The sequence below is a fragment of the Orcinus orca genome, chromosome 10 (genome assembly GCF_937001465.1).
Source record: "Orcinus orca chromosome 10, mOrcOrc1.1, whole genome shotgun sequence".
Lineage (NCBI taxonomy): Eukaryota > Metazoa > Chordata > Mammalia > Artiodactyla > Delphinidae > Orcinus > Orcinus orca.
In genome coordinates, this window is record NC_064568.1 from 4374254 (window position 1) to 4392276 (window position 18023).

Consider the following 18023-nt stretch of genomic DNA (forward strand, 5'->3'; position numbering starts at 1 on the left):
AGTGAGAGGAGCATGCTATAAGATGAAGCTAGAGAGAGGTCCAGAGCCCAATCAATCACATAGGACGTTATAGACCAAGTTCACATTCTTGTTCTTAATATTTTAAGAGTGTGGAAAGCTACTAAAATAATTTAAGCATTGGGTGATTTAGGACTTCCTTTTTTTTCTTCTTCTTTTAATTCTTTAGTTTAATTGAGGGCCTAAATGAATGCAGCTAGATCAGTCAGGGCGAGTGATTCAGGAGAGAGAGGACAAAATTTTTTTTTAAATAGTTCTTCTGTTCCTCAATTTAATCTTTTTTTTAAAATAAATTTATGTATTTATTTATTTATTTCTGGCTGTGTTGGGTCTTCGTTGCTGCTCACGGGCTTTCTCTAGTTGCAACCAGCAGGGGCTACTTGTCGTTGCCGTGCGTGGGCTTCTCTTGTTGCAGAGCACGGGCTCTAGGCCCACGGGCTTCAGTAGCAGCATGTAGGCTCAGTAGTTGTGGCTCGTGGGCTCTAGAGTGCGGGCTCAGCAGTTGTGGCTTGCGGGCTTTAGAGCACAGATTCAGTAGTTGTGGCACACAGGCTTAGTTGCTCCGCGGCATATGGGATCTTCCTTGACCAGGGCTAGAACACGTGTCCCCTACATTGGCAGGCAGATTCTTAACCACTGCACCGCCAGGGAAGTCCTGAGAGAACAAAATTTTGTCCTAAGGGTTTGACGGTAGAAATAAGTAGAGGTAGGTGGGAAGTATTATAATTTGACAGAAATTTGGAAAGTAAAATACATAGGACTTGGTATTGGATTGGATATAGGTAGAAGGCAGATGATGTCAAGGATGATTCCTGGGCTTTGGCATGGTTTGGTTTGGCTTGTGTAACCTGATGGATAGTAATGCTTTCCCTGAGATATAGAATACTGTAAGAGAACCAGGTTTCGAGAAGGATCACAGTGTTTGGTTTTGGTCATGTAGATTTTGATATAGTCAAGTAGCCCTTTGGATCTGTACATCTAGATTCCAAAGGAGATTGTACTACCTTTACCATTGGGAAACCTTTAGTGATATCCTCGGAATAAAGTCCAAAACAGTTTAGACCTACCTTGGGAGCTTATCTCCCACCATAGCCCTCTCCTGTGCCATACTTTTACAGTCTCATGAACCATTCAGTCGTCTTGAAGAGACTATTACATTTCCTTCTTCTGGGCCTTTGCTCATACTGGCGGTCAACCTGAAATGCCTTTCCTTACCCCTTCTCATTTTTATCAAAAACTTCTTCCTTCAAGGCTCATTTCGTTTTTCACCTCCTCCAAGAAGCCTTCCCTGTTCCCTCTCCATTCCTGTATTCAAGAAGTACTTTACCTTCATATCTACCATATCATTTGCTTAATCAGACCTGTGTTTCATTTCTCTGTCTCACCAACTAGGTTGTGTGTTTCTTGAGAGCAGGGATTCCACCTTTATTCAGTACGTTAGATAAGAAGAACAAAGGATAATTGCAAAATTAATTAAATAGTAGAAGCCTTGATCTTTTCTACACCCTGCTTCCTTAGTCTCATAGCACCATGAAGTCCATCTACCTACTGATTTTCTCTAGGCTGTCCTACATTTGTACCTTATAGATACCTACATACAACTTTTCTACCTACATAGTAGAAAAGTTCTTCCTTTCATACGCAAAATCCCTAAGCTAGTCATTTTCATCACATACTTTTTTACTTTTACTTTATTTGTAATTTATCAGAAAAGCTGAAATCTTGCTGTTACTTATCACACGTGAAAGAATTGACCAAGACAGGAAGGACCAGAATTCATAGCTGATCTTGTTCTCTGTGTCTCCTCTTTTCCCATTCTCTGGAATAATTCTAGAACCCATGCAGTACTTTTTTCAGTGAGGTCACTTATTGGCGTTTAAGACTGGGTAAGGCTGTGCGTTGCAGGAGGCGTGACCCACATATTTCCTAGTGCTCCCTGATAGGATAGCACTGTCCACAGTTGAGCAAGCCTCCCCCCAGGGAACAGAGTGTAGAAATGCAGAAACAAGTTATGAAGGTTGGCTCCTTCCCATTTAAGTAATTCTTTCACAGAGGCTTAAGCATTCAATTTGTCTCTTCAGACATCTTTAAATAGTTGAATTTCCTTCCTATTATCTCAGTTAATATTTGTATGTATTGGTTTTCATTCTTTGGAAGCCTGAATTTCAGTGATTTCTTACCCCTTTTAGGAGTTATAGATACCTCCATTTAAAAACCTGAGAGACAATTGGACTACCCTCTGAAATTTATACCAGTCACATATTTATGCTTTTTTTATATAGATGTGTTCAATTTAGACCTTTCTTTTAGCGTAGTTGTCCCATTATAACTTGGAAATATGAACTAGACTGTATCCCTTATGTTCTATTTGAGAACATTGGTTTATATATCATCCATTGTCGTTACAGATCTTGAATGAGAAAAATCTAAGCAGCTCTAAACATTATATCACAAAGGAATGACTGTAGTTCTACCATGATTTGATTACTTGCAACTAAATAAAAATTATTTTAAGATAAATTTATTTAAACAGAGGGACAGATCATTATTGCACTCTTGATAAACTCTTCTCAGATCAATTCTGTTCATTAAAAAATACATAAAATCTTTGACAAGTGATACTCTAGGCTCTTACCTTTCTTAGAATTTGTACTTAATTTTGAGAACATAGCTGCTTTTTTGTACAGTAGAATAAAGCAGATACACGTATAAAGTTTGAATACCTGCTGTGTAAACTATCTAATATCTTGAGAGTCATCAGTTTTTAAAGATCATAGAAATGTTAAATTACTTTTTGCCTGTACTTCCCTTTATGTTAGCTGCTTTGGGACAGTGCCATACTACTACTATCTGGATAGCTCTAGTAGTACCTCACTTCATGCTCCATATATATAATATATATATTTAATAGACTTTAGGAAGGGGGTTGTAATCCTAAATATGGGATTCCCATCTGGAGTCTGACTTTGTAGAAATCATCAATGCCTCCTTTTTATGTTGATCCAACTGGTGGTAATCGTGGCTGTTACAAAAAGCATTATAGGGAAGTAGTTAAGGACAAGGACTCTGAAGCCAAAACCTATGGGATTTAAGTCCTGGCCCTGCTGCTTACCGTTGTGTGACCTTGTTACTTTACTTCTCCTAGTTCAGTTTCCTCAGCTGTAAAATTAGGGATTATAATAGCATATATTTCCTAAGGTTGTTTTGAGGGTTAACTATGTAAATATAAGCAAAGCACTTACAGCAACACCAGGTACATAGTAAACATTCAATTACTAGTACATTTAAGACTATCACCATCATCATCAGATTTACGTATAAGGCGGATTGAACCTTGAGCTTTCATAGCCTCAGAAGATACCTATCTGAGGAATAAACCTAGTGAGATAATCCTAGAAATGTTCAAATAGTTCACATAGGAAAGTAATAATGTTGGGCATTTAATTCATAAGCCTTTCGAATTGAAAAATGTCTGATGTCTGAGCCAAATATTTTTAAAAAATTTTTTATTAAAGTATAATTGACTCACAGTGTTGTGTTAATGTCTGCTGTACAGCAAAGTGATTTAGTTATACATATATATACATTTTTTTATTATTCTTTTCTATTACAGTTTATCATAGGATGTTGAATATAGTTCCGTGTGCTACACAGTAGGACCTTGTTGTTTATCCATTCTATATATAATAACTTACATCTGCTAATCCCAACCTCCCACTCCATCGCTCCCCCAACTCCCTGCCCCTTGGCAACCACAAGTCTATTCTCTATATTCGTGAGTCTGTTTCTGTTTCGTAGCTAGGTTCAATTCTGTCATATTTTAGATTCCACATATAAGTGATATCATACACTATTTATCTTTCTCTTTCTGACTTAATTCACTTAGTATGATAATCTCTAGGTCCATCCATGTTGCTGCAAATGGCATTATTTCATTCTTTTTGTGGCTGAGTAGTATTCCATTATATATATGTACCACATCTTCCTATCCATTCATCTGTTGATGGATGTTTAGGTTGTTTCCATGTCTTGCCTATTGTAAATAGTGCTGCAATGAATGTTGGGGTGCATGTGTCTTTTTGAATTATAGTTTTGTCTGGATATATGCCCAGGAGTGAGATTGCTGGATCATATGGCAACTCTATTTTTAGTTTTTTGAGGAACCTCCACATGGTTTTCCATAGTGAGCCAAATATTCTTAATGTATGACGGTAAGATATTTCAAGGAGCGTTAGAAGTCAGTCTTTGATTTAATAGTATCCTATTATAATGCAGATAAAGTTATAAATAACCTTGTTAAGACCTCTTGGTATTACAATAAACAAAAACACTTTAGGTTGTAATGAAAGAGAATTGTAAATAGCCAGTACCCAAAATAGTTTCTGAATAGATAAGTGAATAGGAAATAATTTCATTCATTCGGGAAACATTTAAGCAGCTACTAAGTGCTATATGCACAGTTTTAGGTGTTAGAGAAACAGAAGTGGACAAAACACAAAAATCACTACCTTCGTGGACTTTACATTCTAGTTTTTGTTGATATATATCAAAATATATGTCATGAGGTAAAAAGTTCTATGGAGAGAAAAGAAGTCTAGAAGCTAGAATAGTGAGTTCATAATGGAAGCAGAGGCTGTAATTTTAAATACAGTGTCAGGGAAGACCTTGCTACTAAGGTGACATTGGAGCAGAGACTTAAAAGAGGTAGATAGAGTAAGCCATGCAGGTGTCTGGGGAGGGGCGTTCCAGACAGAAGGAACATGAAGTGAAAAAGCACTGAAATGGTGCATGCCTGGCACATTCTAGAAGTAGCAAGGAAGCCATTGTAGCTGGTGGCAGTGGAGTGAAGGGATGAGTAAGTAGTAGGAGGTGGAGTCAGAGAGATTATGGATGTGGGGCAGGTGCCAGATCATAGTCATTTAGGCCATTGTAAGGACTTTGGCTTTTACTCTGACTGAGTTATGGAGCCACTGGAAAGTTTTAGATGTAAAAGACTGTTGTGATTTGACTTACATTTTTAAAGGGCCACTCTGTCTGCTCTTCATATAATTGATTATAAAAATATCATTGCAATAATAGTGTAGGAAACCATTGCAGTAGTCCAGGCAAGAGCTGATAGTGTTTTACACCAGGGTGGCAGCAGTTGAGATATAGTGAGAAGTAGTCAGATTCTGCATCTCTTTAGCAAGTAGAGCCCAAAACATTTTGCTGGGGCAGTGTAGTGTGCATAGGGGGTAACAACGCAGACTCTGTAGCCAGACTATCTGGGTACGAACATTGGCTTTGCCACTTCTTTACTTTGTGATCTCGGACAACTTAAATTCTCTATGCTTTGGTTTTCTTAGCTATAAAATAGAGATAATAATAATAGTCATCTTGCAGTGTCATTGTGAGAACTGAACAATTTACTAAACTGAAAAAGAACTTAGAACAGTGCCTGGCACACAGTAAGTACTATACTGTATGTATTAGCATCTGTTTTTATTAATGTTAACTGGGTAAGGTATGAGAAAGAAAGAGGAGTCGAAGATGACACTAAGGCTTTGGATCTGATCCTATGGATCAGTGAAGTAGCCATTATCTGAGATGGGAAAGACTGCAGGGGAAGCAGGTTTGTGGGATGTCAGGAACTCAGTTTTGTTTTGTTTTGTTTTGTTTTGTTTTTTGCAGTACGCGGGCCTCTCACTGTTGTGGCCTGTCCCGTTGCGGAGCATAGGCTCCGGACGCACAGGCTTAGAAGCCATGGCCCACGGGCCCAGCCGCTCCGCGGCACGTGGGATCCTCCCGGACCGGGGCACGAACCCGCGTCCCCTGTATCAGCAGGCGGACTCTCAACCACTGCGCCACCAGGGAAGCCCCACAGTTTTTTACGTAGTAAATTTGAAATGATTGTTAGACATCCAAGTAGAGATATTGAGTAGGTAGTTGGATATATGAGTCTAGAGTTAAGGGAAGTATGGGCTGCGGTATGCATTTGGAAGCCGTTAGCAAATAAATGATATTTAAGACCATTTTAAGAGAAAGAATAGTAATTAAGCCATAAAATGGAATTGGGGATATACAGTTTGGACAGCCCCTGCTTAGAGCCTATACTCTTCACAAGCTAACAAGCCTAACAGTAGCCAATTCAGAGACAGCCAGATTATCACAAACCCATGGAGCTTTCCAAATTCTTTCATTGCTTTTTAGAATTTGTTTTATCAGAATTGCTTGAAATAAATAGGATTAAGCTGAGGCTTAGAAATCTTTTGTCTTAATTAGACTGTGTCATAAAAGTATTTGCAGGGAATTAACTTGTAAAGGGGAACTCATTGGTGGCAGTTTTACAAATTGACTTATCCACACATGGGTTTTATATGAGTTTTTTTGTTTTGTTTTGTTTTGTTTTGTTTTGTGGTACGAGGGCCTCTCACTGTTGTGGCCTCTCCCATTGTGGAGCACAGGCTCCGGACGCGCAGGCTCAGCGGCCATGGCTCACTGGATGACCTGTTTGGTTCCTTTCTAGCTCAAAGAATCTGTGCTTATAAAAAAACTCCTAACCATAACAAAGCAGAATATAATTTTATACTTACACCATCGATACTGTGATTTTGTAGGCTCCTTATGGACTTTCTTTCATTCTTTCTTTCTTTCTCTCTTTCTCTCTTTCTTTCTTTCTCTTCCCTCCCTCCCTCCCTTCCTTCCTTCCTTTCTTCCTTCCTTTTCCTCCCTTTTCCTCCCTCCCTCCCAGTCTCACATGAACCTATTAAATCCAAACATCAGGCCTGAAGTACATCTGGCAGTGCAAATCCTCAATGATGTATTTCACGTAAGCCAGGAAATCAGTCCTCCTGTGACAAAGCAATTCTGAGCAGCAGCCCTAGATTCCATAATGGATATTTTGCAGTGGGGTTGGAACAGGTTGGCCATTTAGGATGTTAATAATCTAAACTCATATTCAACTCAGTCAGCAGTTTTTCCTCAGCAGCCTTGGAGGGATGAATATCATCTGTTGGAAGCTATTTTTCTTACAAAAATTCTGACCTTTTTTCCATTCAGAGTAACATAGGCTCAGTCACTGCATGGCACATGAGATCTAAAAGAATCATTTTAAGGAGATGCTGGTGAGCATTTATATTGAACATTTACTTGATATCTTCTTTGTCCAAGGCATTGTGGTACCTTCTTGGGGCACAAAGATGAATGTGATGTGACCCCTGCCCTCAGGAACTGTCAGTGGAGGCAACACACTCAAGCAGTCATTTCAGCATAATGTGATAGGGACAAGTGATACAGAAACATAGGTAAAAGAATATAAAGGAGGAGCCATTAATCCAGCTGGGAGAGGGAGGTTGTCAGGAAAGATTTCCTGAAGGAGGTTATGCCTGAACTGGGTTTCCTTCAGCCAGAAAAGGAAAGGAGAATATACCCTGGACTGGCCGAGGGAGCCTTGTGGGCAGAAGCCTGGAAGTGTGAAACAGTGTGCCATGTCAGAAGAACCAAATTATAGTTTTGACCCTTAGCATATATAGATTTAAAGTTTCCGTTATTTCCAAGTGATCCATGATATAGTTTTTTTGTCAAAATTTTGCACATGGTAGGATCTTCAGCTACAAAGCTAGAGAGTAAACCCCACCAGAATTCACATTTCAGTGCACGTCACCCGTGAAGTGATTTTAAAACTTTGTTTTTGATGAAGATGGACCTGAAAAGTGCTGGTGGTAGAAAAGAGAGTGGGGCCTTAAGTGGTTCTCAATAGAAAAGGGAAGTTTGAGACAAACTAGACTGTAGTGCCAAATTCACAAGTGACCAGGATTCTTGTCATGAGTATTACTTGCGTATCAATGATTTTTCAAAGTTTTTTTGAGTGTGATTTTGTGTGTGTGTATTTTTAATTGCTGTAACATTGGTCTGTAACTTGACATAAGTTTCATGTGTACAACATTGTATTTCAACTTCTGTATACACTACTTCATGTGCACCACCAAAGGTTTAGTTTCCATCTGGCACCATACAGTTGACCCCCTTTAGCCATTTTGCCCTCCCCCAACCCTCCTTCCTCTCTGGTAACCGCCAATCTAATCTCTATATCTACGTGTTTTGTTTTTGTTCTGTTTCTTCATTTATTTGTTTTATTTTGTTTTTTATTCCACATATGAGTGAAATTTTCTCCATCTGACTTACTTAGCATAATACCCTCAAGGTCCATCCATGTTGTCACAGATGTTAAGATTTCATCTTTTTATATGGCTGAGTGGTATTCCATTGTGTATATGTGTATGTATATGTATGTGTTCCATTGTGTGTATGTATATGTATGTGTATACACACACCACACATACACACACACACACACACCACATCTTCTTTATCCATTCGTCAGTTAATGGACACTTAAGTTGTTTCCATATCTTGGCTTATAAATAATGCTGTGATGATTATAGGGGTGCTCTTTCCAAATTAGTGTTTCCTATTATTCTGGTAAATACCCAGAAGTAGAATAGTTGGATCATATGGTAGTTCTGTTCTTGATGTTTTGAGGAATCTCCACTGTTTTCCATAGTGGCTGCACCAATCTACATTCCCATCAACAGTGTACAAGGATTTCCTTTTCTCTGTTCAACACTTGTTATTTCTCTTCTTTTTTTTTTTTTTGTGGTACGTGGGCCTCTCACTGCTGTGGCCTCTCCTGTTGCGGAGCACAGGCTCCGGACGCGCAGGCTCAGCGGCCATGGTTCATGGGCCTAGCCGCTCCACGGCATGTGGGATCTTCCCAGACCGGGGCACGAACCCGTATCCCCTACATCAGCAGGCGGACTCTCAACCACTGCGCCACCAGGGAAGCCCTGGCTTCTTTTTGATAATAGCCATTCTAATGGGTGTGAAGTAACTTTTTTTTTTAATTTTTATTTATTTTTGGTTGCGTTGGGTCTTCGCTGCTGTGTGCGGGCTTTCTCTAGTTGCATCAAGCGGGGGCTACTCTTTGTTGCGGTGCGCAGGCTTCTCATTGCGGTGGCTTCTTTTGTTGTGGAGCATGGGCTCTAGGCACGTGGGCTTCAGTAGTTGCAGCATGCAGCTCAGTAGTTGTGGCTCGCAGGCTCTAGAGTGCAGGCTCAGTAATTGTGGCACACGGGCTTAGATGCTGCGCAGCATGTGGGCTCTTACTGAACCAGGCAGGGATGGAACCCGTGTCCCCTGCATTGGCAGGTGGATTCTTAACCACTGCGCCACCTGGGAAGTCCCACTCTGCCCATTTTTTAATCAGATTGTTTGTATTTTGTTGTTGTTATTGTAGAGTTGTATGAGTTCTTTATATATTTTAGATATTAACCCCTTATCGGTCATATCATTTACAAATGTTTTCTCCCATTTAGGTTGTCTTTTGTTTTGTTGATGATTTCCTTTGGTGTGCAGAAGCTTTTTAGTTTGATGCAGTGCTATTTGTTTATGTTTGCTTTTGTTTCCCTTCCCTGAGGAGACATATTCAGAAAGATATTGCAAGACCCATGTTAGACTATAAGACCTATGTTTTCTTCTAGGATTTTTATGGTTTCAGGTCTTACTTTCAAATCTTTAAACCATTTTGAGTTAATTTTTTGTGTATGGTGTAAGATAGTGGTCTAGTTTCATTCTTTTGCATGTGGCTGTCCAGTTTTTCCAACACCATTTATTGAACAGACTGTCCTTTCTCCAGTGTATGTTGTTTGCTCCTTTGTCATAAATTAATTGTGGGTTAATTTCTGGGCTCTCAATTCTGTCCTGTTGATCTGTATGTTTGTTTTTCTACCAGTACCTTGTTGTTTTTATTGTTAAAGCTTTGTAGTATAATTTGCAGTCAGGGAGTGTGATATGTCCAGCTTTGTTCTTTTTTCTCAGGATTGCTTTGGCTATTCAGGGTGTTTTGTGGTTCTGTACAAATTTTAGGATTTTTTGTTCTATTTCTATGAAAAATGTCATTGAGATTTTGGTAGGGATTGCACTGAATCTGTAGATTGCTTTACGTGGTATGGACATTTTAACAATGTTAATTCTTTCAGTTCATGAGCGTGGAATATCTTTCCATTTCTCTGTGTTTTCTTCAATTTCTTTAAACAACGTCTTATAGTTTTCAGTGTACAGGTCTTTAACCTCCTTGGTTAAATTTATTCCTAGGTATTTTATTCTTTTTGTTGTGATTGAAAATAGGATTGTTTTCTTATTTTCTCTTTCTGCTAGTTCATTATTAGTGCATAGAAATGCAGCAGATCTTTCAATACTGATTTTGTACCCTGCAAATTTACTGTATTCGTTTATTATTTCTAGTACTTTTTTGGAATCTTTAGGATTTTCTGTGTTTAAAATCATATCATGTGCAAGTAGTGATGGTTTTACTTTTTCCTTTCCAATTTGGATACCTTCTATTTCTTTTTCTTATCTAATTGTCTGGCTAGGATTTCCAATGTCATGTTGAATAAGAATAGTGAGAGTAGGCATCTTTGTGTTGTTCCTGATCTTAGATAGCTTTCTATTTTTCATCATCGAGTATGATGTTAGCTGTGGGTTTGTCATATATGATCTTTATTACATTGACATATCCTCCTTTTATACCCATTTTATTGAGAATTTTTTATCAAAAATGAGTGTTGGATCTTGTCAAATGCTTTTTCTGCATCTATTGAGATTATCACATGATTTTTATCCTTCATTTTGTTAGAGTGGTCTATCACATTGATTAATTTGCAGATGTTGAACCATCCTTGCATCCCTGTCAAACTTTTTAAAAATAAGCAATAAAACATTGTTTCCTTTTCTTTTTCTAAGCAAAAATTTCCCAGGATACCCATATAAAATAAATGAAAGAAGAGGTAATCAGGGTTCCAGGAGTCCTGCTCACTTGGCTTCACTATCCCCCTTTGTGGTGATCCAGACACATCTCCACAGAACCTAGGGTTGTTTCATGTACTAAAGTTCTGTGTAAAAAAAGTACAAAGGTGATTCCTAGAACTTATAGGAAACTCTTCGGTCTGTATAAGAATTATTTATCAAATTAAGAAAAAATTTTATGACAACTGAAAAGGCCTGTTTTTTAGACTATGACATGAATCTTGGTTTTAGGTCCAAAGCAGAATATGGAATGCTTAGAGAAAAGGCTTGCTTGCTGTGGGATAGTGGAATTTAGTCTATTTTTATTTTTTTTTACACCCACTTGAGATCTACTCTCCATTTCACAGCATGGCAAACTCAACGTCGGTCAGAATCGCACAGGAGAAATTTGCTCAACAGAGTTGTGCTGACTGTGAGGAGGGAAGGGCATTTGTTTCTACAGTGAGACTGTGGAGATAGGTGAAAAAACATTGTCATGATTAAGATATACTTTCTTCACAAAGTGCTGATAGACTGTGGGGTTTCTTTTATTTTTGTTAGGGATGAGACATGGGGGAGGTGGAAAGGCAAGCCTGAAGGAGATGATGCAAAATTCAGATCCAGAGCTGTGTAACACCTACGGCAGGACTCTTTCTTGTGTTTTATGTTCTCAACACAATCCGCCTGGCAGAAGAAGAAAAGCTTATAAGACCAACCAGAGCCTGTTCATGTTTATTATCGATTAGAAGGTACATCCCTGTGTGGTTCTTAGGGCCAAGATTAAGAATCTCTAGGGATTACCATTTGTATTGGATTTGGGGAGTGGCCTCCCCCAAATCAAATATTCTATCTTATTGCCCCCACTAAGTGTACTTGAATTGAACCATACACTCCAATTTTGATTCGAAACGTGGCTACTGTATCTCTGAGAAAATATTTGGCAGAACAGTGGTCTGCAGGTGCCCCAGCGTCAACTTGCACAGGCGACGGCACAACCCATTCTGTGAAATTGGCTTTGGAAAAGATACACTTTCAAAAAAACCAAGATAGTCAAGCTTGTATTTGTTTTCAGATTAACTACAAAGACTTCCTCACTCTCTACCCCCTTCTTCTTTTATCATAAAATTCCTTCTTCATTTTCTCAGAAAAGATACGGATTATTTAATGTGCAGAGTATGAGGTTGCCTGAGAGAGACAATACTCTATAAAGCATAGATAAGATGACTTCATCATACTAAGTAAGCAGAATGGGACTGTGGCTTTTATTGAAGATAGCAATGTCAAGTCAGGGATTTCTGAATCTTTTTTAGCTACAAATATACATATCTTGGATTTTGAGTAATGAACCAGGTAAGGAATAGAAAAAGGTAACTTCTTGAATGCTTACCTCGCTTGGCAGACATAACACACATTTAACATCTTTTCACATAATCTCATGAGAAAATGATAGCCCCATTGTATGGAAGAGAAAATTTAGGCTCAAAGAGAACTAGTAGATGGCCCAGAGACACACAGCTGTGAGGTGACAGAGTCAGGTTTGAACCCAGGTCCTTTTACTCTTGAAATTGCCCTTTCCACCGTGTTGCCTTTATATATGACTGTTCTCAGAGCTGGGTCCTGCCGTGTTCTAACACTTTAATCCACTTAGAGAAAGTCGACAGATCTTTAATATATTTGCAAATGAAAATTGAAAGCCATTATAAAGCTTTATCAAAACTCTGCCATAGATGGCTCCAGTTCTGTCCTTGATTAATCAGTGTTTTGAGGTATAGCTGTTGAAAATTTTCTCTTGGGCTGTTTTCTGGTCAGTTAATTCAGATCAGTGAATAGATAATTTCAACAATGAATTCTCAATAGTAAGAGACAAAGTACAAACAAAGCAGTATAGTCTGCTTGTTATAGCAACAGTTAGATATTAATTGTGGCTTCTGACCATATCTCTAGGCTTGTAGCATATTGCCTAACTTACAATAAGTAGTCAAAATATGTTTAACTGACTGACTTTTGGTTCTAGCTTTTTCTATACAAATTAATTCTAACCTCAGCAATAAGTGGGCTGCTGCTTGCTATTTAGTGGGTATGATTAGATTTGAAAGCCCTTCAGGGGGTATGGTCAGAGGAAACCCTGTTGTGAAGGTGATATTGCTGCTGCTGTTGTCAAATTGCCAAGTGATAAGGTAGTAGGAGGCACCTCACAGTCAGTTCACTTGTAAATTAGTGATAACAGTGTCTACTTTGTAGGGTTATTGTGAGAACTGGAAGATTAGGCAACCAGCTGCTTAGCCACAAGACCAACTGTCAAGAAAGATGACTATTGTTACTTTATGTAATGTTGAATTACATTATTCCTTTGGTTCAGGCTCTTCGTATCCCCTAGTTTATGCCTGAAATGTGAAAGATCTTGGAAGGAAGTATATTCTGGAATCTTTTAATATTTGAATTTTCTAAAAGAACCGCTTACATGGAACAAAAATAATAGCCAGTACTAACAGCTTACACTGTGCCTGGTACTGTTTTGAGAGTTTTTATGTTCATTGATCCACTTCCTCCTCACAACAGTCTTCTGAAAATGGGCATTAGTATTATCCATATTTTACAGTTGATGAAATGGATATAGACAGAGGTTAAATAACTTGCCCAATGTCACATGGCTAGTAAGTAGCAAAGCCAGTTTCCAACCCAAGCAGTTTATGCCAGAATCCATGCTTCACTGCTACACTAAATGTAGCCAGACTTAATAGTCTTGTTTTTCTGATCTATGCCTTTTCCTGTATAAGAAAACCCTTTCCTATTTTCCAGTACTGCCTTCTAAAAGGTTTTAAATTTGCTTTTCACATTTGCAATTATACATTTCAAATTTGCAATAGTTGTTTGTCTGGAGTGAAGTAGGAATCTAATTTTATGTTGTTTTATGTGGATAGCCTAGTATGCTAGCAAAGACTATTGGAAAAGAGAACTTTTCACTTGGTACGTTCACAACTCAAAGCTAAGTCAGGCCCTTCCAGTGCTAAGTATTCAGGCCACCAAGGACTTGGTTCATAATTCAAAAGATACCGAGAGAGTATGCACAACCCCTGTCCTATAATTCTGTAGTTCAATATATCTTTCTCTTTCCTCCTCTTTCTCTCCCCTCCCCTCCCCTCCTCTCCTCTCCTGATTTCCTGCTCTCTCTCGCCTTCCTTTTTAAGAACAGTGCCTGCCAGGATTGGGAGGAGTTACTGAGTAATCCAGTGATTCATGGTTTCAAGTGTAAACTACCCTCCTGCTGAAGCTGTGGGTTAGCTTTCTTTCTCAAGGCCGAGGACAGTGGATTCTGTCAGCTGTGCTCTTGCAGCCATATTGATGATTCTAAGTGGGAGTCACACACTGGAAGGACATAGTGGGGCTCCGAACAGCCAGGTAGGACAGAAGTTGGAGTAAAGACAGTCTGGTTTATTTCTGTAGTTACTGTGCAGGGAAATAAAGACACATCTAAACTGATGATTTGTAAATAATTATATTGAAACTTTATTCAGGTTTTTTCAATTTTAGAGATGTAATCAAACCTTGATTCTAACAACAAGGTCCTACTGTATGGCACAGGGAACTATATTCAGTATTCTGTGATAGACCATAATGGAAAAAAATATAATAAAAAAAGAATGTATTATATATGTGTAACTGAATCATTTTGCTGTACAGCAGAAATTAACACAACATTGTAAATCAACTATTTTTTGATAAATAAATAAATAATAATTTAGAAAACAACAACAAACCTTGATTCTAGTCCCAAAGCCATCTTTTGAGCAGTATGATCAATTTCTGTCCTTCCAGAGTAACAGTTAAACTTGATTTCCATGTCTGCACTTCTTTAGACAACAAGAATGCATATAAGTTGATATTCAAGTAATAAGAAAGAACCTAAGAAAACTAGACCATGCATAAACTTGTAGTCTTAGATCTAGAGACGTTTCATTTTTTTTTTTTTTTTTTTTTTTTGCGGTATGCGGGCCTCTCACTGCTGTGGCCTCTCCCATTGCGGAGCACAGGCTCCGGACGCGCAGGCTTAGCGGCCATGGCTCATGGGCCCAGCCGCTCCGTGTCATGTGGGATCTTCCCGGACCAGGGCACGAATCCGTGTCCCCTGCATCGGCAGGCGGACTCTCAACCACTGCGCCACCAGGGAAGCCCAGAGACGTTTCATATTGCTTTCCTTTTATACCGTGGTAGATTTTGAGCTATTAAACATAAGTACACAATCAGGGTCATATTACATACTATAGTTATGGGATCTGAAATTCCATTCAGAAGGAAAATCACACAATGGGAACTCTGTACAGCTTAAGAGAGTGAACCGAAGGAACTGAAGAGAGTGGGTTTCCAGGAGCTTCTCTTGCAAGTCTTGGCGACTTGGTTTATCTGGAACTCTGGCTCATCCTCTCTTCTGCTGCCTTCCCTCTGGCCCTTTCACTGCTTATTAGCACGCACCTAAAGATGAACAGGACAGATGGAGAAGTGACACAAAACAGTTACTGTGCTAGTCCCTAACTATTCTGCATATTCTTTTTATTAGTGGAGCCTAATGTCATTTTTGTTATTCATTTCAGTTTTAAATTATTCTTTTGCTTTTATTTAAATGTACAGTATTTCACGTTTGTTCATCTAGAAGGAAAATAATATTGTTTCTGTTCACATTAGTAGTAATATATTGAATCCAGTAACGAACTAAATGTGTTTTAGAGATCGGCATAGTCCGTGCTCAGACAGTAAAACTGAGGAGATACAGCCAAGATGAAAAAAGGAGAATGCATCTCTAGACTGACAAGTTAATTATCAGCATTTCATGAATATTTCAGATTTGTTTTATTACTGTCATTATAGAATTAATTCAACTTTTTAAAATATGAGAGTAACCTACATATAGTTCTTCCTGGCAGATTGTTTACTGGTGACAGATTAGGGATGGGAACCAAGGAAAAGAGTGTGCCCTTAGTCTCCGGGATGGTAAACTTGTACACTGTCACTCCTACTGGGAATTTTTGTTTCCCTGCAATTGTTATTTTATTATTTATTTCGGTTACTACTCAATAGAGAGTAAGTTTCTAAAGCCTTTTTCCATGGGCCCTTCCCTAATTCACCACCACAAGCCACACCCAGGGGCGCCTTCTTGAAGGACTTCTTTCTCCTGAGTTAGAGAAACATGACCTCCCCTTAGCTTTGGCTAATGGCTTTAAAGCATTATAGTGTAAGTTTTCAAATCTGAACAATTTGTCTTTTTCTTCAACTTCCTTGAATGATCACTCATGCATACCAGAGGATAGTCATTGTATGTGTTTTGGAGTCCCTTGCCTAATAAAAATCTTTTGCTAGATAGAACTCACAAAATTTGAGCTTCAAAAGGTCTGAACTTCGTCATTGACTTGTTAATTACTAACCTCTTACTGTCTGTGTCCCTGACTGTCTATGTTATCTTGCCTAAGTTTATCACATTTACTTGTGATTTGGGATTTGAACTCTCAAGAACATACCACGTTCATCCTTGCCCTTTCAGCAGTACCCTCCCATTCCCTCCTTCACCTGTCTGCAGCTACCCATTAAGTGCCCCTAATAGAACAGAGAGAATGATTGCATCAACCTTGACATGATTTGATAAAAAGACACTGTGATAACAATTGGATTTTTATATCTAGCCACTTAAATTACCTTTTCTTGCCAACATTTTCAGATGACCGTAATCTGAAAGCATGAATTGGAATACAGTGATGTCTGAATACTAAGATGATATTCATATAATTAAATTGAAATACAGATGTACCTTGTTGTACATAGATATGCTTCTAAACAAAAATATGTGTGTTGAATGTTTGTGAATTAATTCATGCTTTAAACCCACTAGGAGAGGTTTATTATTTAAAGAAATACTGTAATAAATCCTCTAGCAAAGGAAGAATACCCCCAGTTTACGTCTTGTGTAAGTCTTTTTGTTTAAAGCAAAAGACTTAAATAGAACTCATGCTTAAAGCAAAGGGTACTTGTATGAGGACAGTATCCAAGAGGGAGATGGGGCTTGTACAGGACAGGAGAAATTAGGTCAGCTATCTGTGCTGAGTAAGTAAATTTTCAATACATTTGGGCCCATTGATTCTGGAGAGCTACTCCTTTTGGGCTCCTTCTAACATCCGCCTCTTGCTTTTATGCTAGATCGAGCGGTTGGAAGTAAGCAGCCTCCCCCAGACTTCCAGTGCGGTGGCCTCCAGCACTGATGGCAGCCTCCACACAGACGCTGTGGATGGAACACCAGACCCTCAGCGCACAAAGGCTGCTATTGCTCACTTGCAGCAGAAGATCCTGAAGCTCACAGAACAAATCAAAATTGCACAAACAGCCCGGGACGACAACGTTGCCGAGTACCTGAAGCTTGCCAACAGTGCGGACAAGCAGCAGGCCGCCCGTATCAAGCAGGTTTTTGAGAAGAAGAACCAGAAATCTGCCCAGACCATCCTCCAACTACAAAAGAAGCTTGAGCACTACCATAGGAAGCTCCGAGAGGTGGAGCAGAATGGGATCCCCCGGCAGCCAAAGGACGTCTTCAGGGACATGCACCAGGGTCTGAAGGATGTGGGAGCAAAGGTGACCGGCTTCAGTGAAGGTGTAGTGGACAGTGTTAAAGGTGGACTCTCCAGCTTCTCCCAGGCAACCCATTCAGCAGCAGGGGCCGTGGTCTCTAAGCCCAGAGAGATCGCTTCACTAATTCGGAATAAGTTTGGCAGCGCAGACAATATCCCTAACCTGAAGGACTCTTTAGAGGAAGGGCAAGTGGATGATGCGGGAAAGGCTTTGGGAGTAATTTCAAACTTTCAGTCCAGCCCCAAATATGGTAGTGAGGAAGATTGTTCTAGTGCCACGTCAGGCTCAGTGGGAGCCAACAGCACCACTGGAGGCATTGCTGTAGGAGCATCCAGCTCCAAAACAAACACCCTGGACATGCAGAGCTCAGGATTTGATGCACTACTACATGAGATCCAGGAGATCCGGGAGACCCAGGCCAGACTAGAGGAATCCTTTGAGACCCTCAAGGAACATTATCAGAGGGACTACTCCTTAATAATGCAGGCCTTACAGGAGGAGCGATATAGGTAAGCTACGTGGAATTAAAATCCTCAATTATTTATGTTTAGGTTCCCCTCCCTTTGGATACTGGG

The 18023-nt window shown here is 39.3% G+C and overlaps 1 protein-coding gene across 13 annotated transcripts in view; it reads left to right on the plus strand.

Annotated features, from left to right (window-relative positions):
• Nucleotides 1-18023, plus strand: part of TMCC1 (transmembrane and coiled-coil domain family 1) — a 221069-nt gene that overhangs the window by 181303 nt on the left and 21743 nt on the right. For 12 of the 13 annotated variants that reach the window (XR_007479719.1, XM_049716022.1, XM_033414093.2 and 9 more), the window contains one exon: nucleotides 17023-17957. Coding sequence is in view for 12 of the 13 variants with exons in the window: in XM_049716022.1 (XP_049571979.1) it covers nucleotides 17023-17957 (935 nt within the window). In the remaining variant the exon portion in view is untranslated. Of the gene's footprint in view, nucleotides 1-14082; nucleotides 14239-17022; nucleotides 17958-18023 lie in introns of those variants that run through there. The other variant, XM_033414098.2, reaches the window with a different exon arrangement.